Raw genomic sequence first — 7,084 nt, forward strand, 5'->3', positions numbered from 1 at the left:
AATTGTTCTGAGTGAGTTGGGAAAGTCGTTATAGTTCAATTGATTGAATAAATATATAATGTATTTATTTATTTATTTATTGAATTAGTGGATGTGTGTTTGTTTATTTATGAACCAATCAAGGAGGGTCCAAAAAGCTCCAACTTTATGTAATAATGGACAGAATAGAGTGATGAGGGAATGTTTTGTGGGTTTCTAAATTCCCATGCAGTTGTTGATGTTTGTTGTGGACTAGATAGTAGTAGTAGTTGTTGTTGTTGTTTTGTAGAATAATAATAATACTGAAAGCAAAGTAAAGGTTTTGAAGAAGGTAGAGATTGGTAATATCTATCTATATCTAACTGTAATGATAATAATAATAATTATAAGAGGCAAAATGGGGGAGGCTTTATTCGATGTCGCTTGCTTTGCTTTGCTTTGGTTTGGTTTGGGTCCGGAAGAAAATCGTACACAGTTCCCGATTCCTTTGACAGACCCTTTCTCTTTTCAGGTCTCGTTTTTGGTGGATCACCCCCATCACTCACCCCCTACTACTACTCCTACTAACTACTACTATATTACTTTACTACTTACACTTTTTATTTTTATTATCTCTCAAAATTATTAAAATAATATTATATTGTTATTAAATAATAGAATTACCCTATATTGTTATTTATTATTTTTTTTTTCAAATTTACGATTTGAGTTTCTAAATTAGTTGCAGCGCAAGTTGCAATATAAATTTCTATATAGAATTTCGTAAAAATACAAAAAAAATCTGTTTACAAGTGTAAAAATAAAAAAATCCTTATTAAATAAATATTAAATTATCAATTTTTCTTATTTTAGTAAAATAATAATAAAAAAAAATATAAATGATGACATTGATAAACATTCTTAACATTCCTTTTTATTACAGATGCTTTTAAGAATATAGACAATGCTTCCCTATATTATGATGTAATTTTTTCTTAATTGGGATTTAATTTATTATTGGCGAAATTTGAATTGTATTGACCATTTTTTTTTATTGAGACTATGATGGTTTTTGATTTATAACTTAAAATTATTTTAATTTTTTTAAACAGACAATTGCATTTTAAATACAATAGTTGAACAAATTTTTGAAAAACAGATTTTAGAAAATTGAGTTAAAAAAATCAATCATCAAAATGTTAATTTTTATTTTGAAAATAATTTTCTTACATAATTTTTTTCTCATTATTTTTTCCTAGTTTAGGTTGGGGCTGAGGTTCGAGGTTGGGGTTCGGGTTTTGGGAATGGGATTGGGACTGATTTCTGGGGCCGGGTACACGGTTTAGGTCCATATCTATATTGGTCTGGGTTAGGGGCAAGGTTTGAGGTAGGGAGTGGGGTTTGAGGCCGTGGTCGAGGTTGAGGTTCGGGGCTGGTGTTCGAGTCTAAGTCTAGGGCTAGGGTCCAAGTCTAGGTCTGAGTTCGAGGAAGCAGCCCGTCCAGGTTTGATTCGAAGTTTGAGGTTGTGGCCGAGGTCGAGGTTTCGACTGGTGTTCGGGTGAGAGTCCAAGGCTAGTGTCTAAGTTCAGGTCCATATATTTGGGGTCAAGGCAAGGTATGAAGTCTGAATCTGGGGTTCAGGGTTTAGGATTTGGGTGTGGGTCTAGGGGCCGACGTCTGGAGTCCGTGCCAAAGTCGGAGATGGGTTCTCAAGATATGGTAAATTGAATATTTTTTTTAAGAAAAAATCTAAAAATAGTTTTCTAAAAAAACATTAACTTAACACTATTTTAAAAACTATAAAATTATTTTCTTTTCATTTTTGTAAATACAAATTAAAAAAAAAAATAAAAATACTTTAAACTTTGTAACCAAGAGTTAGTCATTTGGCATGATGTCTATCACTACATAATTATCATTTTTTTTTTATATTAAGTGTACACAACATAGTATTCTAATACAAGAATAATATTACAAATAATAAGCTTGCTAATTTGAAGTTCCAATCATCAATTTTTTTTTTTTTTAAATGGCGACAATTTAATAGATAAATACTTAAGTTTAATTTTTTATCGTAATATATTTGAATTATTTTATTAAATTTTTGTAGGTACTTGAGTGAGTTACCTAAAAAAATTTTAAAAAGTATAACTTATGTGTTATTATCTTAAAAGAATAGATATTTATTTATAACTAAAAGTTAAATTTAATTAAATATATTTATAATTAAAAATTAAATTTAAATATTTAATTTGTAAATTATTTTTTAATATTAGTTATTAAATTAAAATATAAGTTGGATATAATAAATTGAAAGGGGGTAATTTAGATATATACATGCCTTAATTACACTAGTAAAAATGAAAAGCAAATTGAAAAGAAAAAAGGCATATACCAAATATTGTTTGTATAGTTAGTGGGGGTGGGGGATGTTTATTTCTAGGTTATTAGTAGTACCAATATTAAGTATTTATTTAAAACTTTGCATAAAAGGGAGAGACCCACTTAGAAACGCCATATCTGTTTTTATTAAATTGAAATTTGATTTATATATATAGATTTTTATATATATATATATAGAGAGAGAGAGAGAGAGACAGAGAGAGAGAGAGAGATAGAGTAAGCAAAGCTTAGTTGCCTTTGATACTGGTGAACTCGTCCTGCTTGTCAGCACATGCAGTCCACTTTCCACTACAAAATCGACTTTGGACCCCAAATTTTACCTCACCTACAAGAAAAGCATAGCCCACCTTCGCATAAATTTCAGACCCACTCCCATATTTCTCTCTCTCTCTCTCTCTCTCTCTCTCTCTCTCTCTCTCTCTCTCTCTCTCTCTCTCTCTCTCTCTCTCTCTCTCTCTCTCACCAAGATCTAGACTAGATAACAAACAAGCTTGACACAAAAACTAACAGAATTATTATATACCATAAGTCTTGAAAAATAAACCTACACAGAAAACCACTTATCATTTCCAAACACAACAACACAATAACTAGTACTAGAGTTCCACCCCCAAAAACCTCTTATCAATTTCCTTCCAATCCAAAAAATATGATACTTACTAAATCTCTTCTACTCCACCCTATCTAGGAATTTCAAGTCTTCTTCCTTTCCACCAAGAGAGATTGACAAAAACTGTTTTGAAGGAAAAAAAATAACAACTATGAGAGCTGGCGGTTGCTCGTTGCAGCAAGGCCTCACGGCCGAGGCTGCTGGAGTAGTGAAACAAGCGGTGGCCTTAGCTCGTCGCCGAGGCCACGCGCAAGTGACACCACTTCATGTGGCTCACACTATGTTGGCTGCCTCAACTGGGTTGTTGAGGCAAGCTTGTCTACAATCTCAAGCTCAGTGTCATCCTCTTCAGTGCAAAGCTTTAGAGCTTTGCTTCAATGTGGCCCTCAATCGTCTCCCAGCTTCAAATTCGAGTCCCATGTTGGGAGGCCATCACCATCACCACCACCATCATCACCATCACTCTCAAAACCCTTCTATTTCTAACGCTTTGATCGCCGCCTTTAAAAGGGCTCAGGCCCACCAAAGGCGCGGTTCGATTGAGAATCAGCAGCAACCACTCTTAGCCGTGAAGATTGAGTTGGAACAGCTTATTATCTCAATCTTGGATGATCCAAGTGTGAGTAGAGTCATGAGAGAAGCCGGTTTCTCGAGTACTTTAGTGAAAAGCAATGTTGAACAAGCTGTTTCTTTAGAGATTTGTTCTCAAACAACTCCTCCTCCTCCTAATACTAATAATTCCTCTTCTACTACTATTACTACTACTAATGTTAACAAGTCCTCATCTTCTTCCATCAACGGGTCAAAATTACCCGGCAAACCCGAGGCGGTATTGGATCCGTTGACGACGAGTGGCGAAAAGGAAGACGTGGCAAGTGTGGTGGAGTGCTTGGTGAGCAACAAGAGAAGGAGTGTTGTAGTTGTTGGGGAGTGCCTTAGTAGCATAGAAGGTGTGGTTAGAGGAGTGATGGAAAAAGTTGAGAAGGATGATGTTCCTGAGGGTTTAAGAGAGGTTAAATTCATACCCTTTTCATCATCATCATCATCATCATCAACATCATCTTTTGGGAATTATTCAAGAGTTGAAGTTGAGCAAAAGTTTGTGGAGCTTAAGAGCCTTTTGAGGAGTTGTATGGCGAAAGGGGTGATTTTGTACTTGGGAGATCTCAAGTGGGCAACTGAGTATAGGGCTAGTAATAATAATAATAATAGCCAATTACAACAAGGGAGGGGGTATTATTGTCCAGTGGAACATATTATTATGGAGCTTGGGAAATTGGTATGTGGGATTGGAGAACATATTGGTAGATTTTGGCTTATGGGGATTGCCACTTTTCAGACTTACATGAGATGTAAATCAGGTCATCCATCCTTGGAGACTATTTGGGGTATTCATCCTCTTACAGTTCCAGCAGGTAGTCTGCGCTTCAGTCTCCTCACTACTACTCATCACAGGTAATATTTAATTAAAATCCTTAATTAATATATATTAATCAAGGTTTTAAATTAGCTAGCTAGTGATCATGAGGAACAGTGACTTCTTCTTCTTTAATTTTTGGTTTCGATCTCTTTTCATAAAGAAAGATCAAAGTATATATATATAGAAATTATTATAATTTGTTGCAAAAAGAAAAGGTATTTGAACTTTCAAATATATTGAAGACACACTACTTAATTAATAAGTATTTGTCCTGTAGAAATGAGAGCTGCATGGATATCAGTGCCTAGCTTTTTTTTTTTCTCCTTTTCTTTTTAGTTTGTTTTCTCCAACTGTAATTTGTTAATAAAGAGGGAATATTTCTAAAATTTGAAGCATTATTGAAGCTTTCCTTATTTTCCTTCTGTTCTTTGCCTTTACTCATCTTATTAAACCATCATCATCATCATCAATATATATATAAATGATCAACTTCACTACTTTTGTTTCTTTTTTTTCATCAGTGAATTGAAAAGTGACGAGTCAAGCATAAAAAATGGGACTGTTACGTCAAAAAGCAGCTTGATGAGTAGAGTTGAAAGTGGAGAAAAACAACAACTGAGTTGCTGCGCCGAGTGCTCAGCCAAATTTGAGGCCGAAGCTCGAAGCTTGCGAGCCACCACCGACCATAACTCCAACCTTCCACCATGGCTACAACAATGCAAAAACGATACCAAAGCTCTTCTTACATCTAATAATAAAGATCAGCAGGTTTTAATTAGCAATACCTTTCATATTAATCATTATATGATATATATATATATTTACATGCATTATTACTTATATATATATTTTTTTCTTCTTGCTATATAGAACTGTTCCAAAATGGCAGACCTTTACCGAAAGTGGAACTCATTTTGCTATTCAACTCATCACCATCGTCAGTATTCGAATTCTAACAACATTTCAGAGAAAACCCTTATAACATTCTCTTCTTCTTCCTCTGCTGTTGCTTATTCTGGATTCTCATACGATCGTCAACATCATCATCAGCAGCAACAACAACAACAGAACCAAAACCCTAATGTCGAATCATCATGGCCATCAGTATCAGAAGTGTCAAAACATCCATGGAGGCATCCTAATTATGTGGATAATGATCATCAACATCATCATCATGATCAGCAGCCGAGTTTGAGAATGTTTATCCCAGAAGTAGTAGTAAGCCCAAACCAAAAGGCTTCATTACTATTCAGCTCTTCCAATAATAATAATAATATTAATTCCAACTCTACCCCTACCTCGGCTTCTTCAAACGACGTCGTTATGGAGACAGAATATTCACAAAGGTTCAAAGAACTCAACGCCGAGAACCTCAAGACACTATGCAACGCTTTGGAGAAAAAAGTCCCCTGGCAGAAAGACATAATACCCGAAATAGCCTCAACCATCTTGAAATGCAGATCAGGCTTGGTAAGAAGAAAAGGTCATAATAGTAAAAACAATAATAATGACTTAAAAGAAGAAACATGGTTGTTCTTTCAAGGGGTTGACATGAACGCTAAGGAGAAGATAGCTAAAGAGTTGGCTAAGCTCGTGTTTGGTTCTCAAAACGACTTCGTTTCGATTGCTCTCAGCAGTTTTTCATCTTCGGTAACAAGAGCCGATTCGAGCGAAGATTATTCCGGCAGCGGCGGCGGTGGTAAGAGATCGAGAGACGAACAAAGCTGTAGTTACATCGAGAGGTTTGGTGAAGCGGTGTCGTTTAATCCACACAGAGTGTTTTTGGTTGAAGATGTTGAGCAAGCAGATTTTTGTTCTCAATTGGGGTTTAAGAGAGCTATTGAAAGAGGAAGAGTTTGTAACTCTAGTGGTGAAGAGGTTGATCTTAGGGATGCTATTGTCATTTTGAGCTGTGAAAGTTTTAGTTCAAGATCATCAAGAGCTTGTTCTCCTACCCTCATCAAGCACAAGATGCATATGGAATCATCATCGTCCGATCATGATCAACAAGAACAAGATCATGATCAGAATGGTTCTAATAATAATGATAATAATAATGATGATAATCAAGTACTTGAAGAGACTATGATTAGTCCTTGTGTGTCCCTTGATTTGAACATTTCCTTTGATGATAATGATGATGATGATGAAACTCAGGTTCAGACTTCTATTGATGACATTGGACTTCTTGAATCTGTTGATAGAAGGATTATTTTCAAGATTCAAGAATTATGAAAATCATTTTATGTTGTTCTATATAAATATGCTTCATGATGATGATGAGTTTGATTTGATCGAGTCTTGTTTTGTTTTTGTTATTTTTTTCTTCTTTGTTTGTCTTTTAGATTTTTGACACACTTTTCTAGGTAGCTAAGGCCAAGGGGGACAGAAATTAATTAGATGTAGCTAATTGCTTTTATTTTGTTTTATGATGTAAAACTACATAATGTGTATATTGTAATATTCCATGAGGATCATGATATATATTCTGTGTAATAGGTTGGTTGGTGGGTTAATTAAGTCAAATTTCTCTTTAATTAATTAATCATTCCTTCTTCTAATATGCTGTTATGCATGGGAAATTCGATGGATCTCCCATTTTTTAATATATATATATATATATATATATATATTGGTGCACAAAGGTTCCAGTAATTAAAGAATATTTTAGTGTAATAAAGATTCATAATACA

At 34.4% G+C, this 7,084-nt stretch overlaps 1 protein-coding gene across 1 annotated transcript; it reads left to right on the forward strand.

Moving 5' to 3' along the window:
• Positions 1 to 2,789: 2,789 nt before the first annotated feature.
• LOC115701109 (protein SMAX1-LIKE 3) lies at positions 2,790 to 6,871 on the forward strand. The gene is made up of 3 exons (XM_030628805.2): positions 2,790 to 4,426; positions 4,913 to 5,159; positions 5,262 to 6,871. Exons 1-3 carry the CDS (start codon positions 3,123 to 3,125, stop codon positions 6,624 to 6,626), a joined length of 2,916 nt encoding a protein of 971 aa, XP_030484665.2. The 5' UTR covers positions 2,790 to 3,122; the 3' UTR covers positions 6,627 to 6,871.
• Positions 6,872 to 7,084: the final 213 nt, after the last annotated feature.

Source organism: Cannabis sativa, chromosome 8 (assembly GCF_029168945.1).
Source record: "Cannabis sativa cultivar Pink pepper isolate KNU-18-1 chromosome 8, ASM2916894v1, whole genome shotgun sequence".
Classification (NCBI taxonomy): Eukaryota; Viridiplantae; Streptophyta; class Magnoliopsida; order Rosales; family Cannabaceae; genus Cannabis; species Cannabis sativa.

Bases quoted from the DNA above. Each gene is read 5' to 3' on its own strand.
- LOC115701109 (XM_030628805.2), top strand. From the start codon at position 3,123: ATGAGAGCTGGCGGTTGCTCGTTGCAGCAAGGCCTCACGGCCGAGGCT. The intron at 4,427-4,912 runs GTAATATTTAAT...TTTTTTCATCAG, and splicing joins CTCACTACTACTCATCACAG to TGAATTGAAAAGTGACGAGT. The intron at 5,160-5,261 runs GTTTTAATTAGC...CTTGCTATATAG, and splicing joins CTAATAATAAAGATCAGCAG to AACTGTTCCAAAATGGCAGA.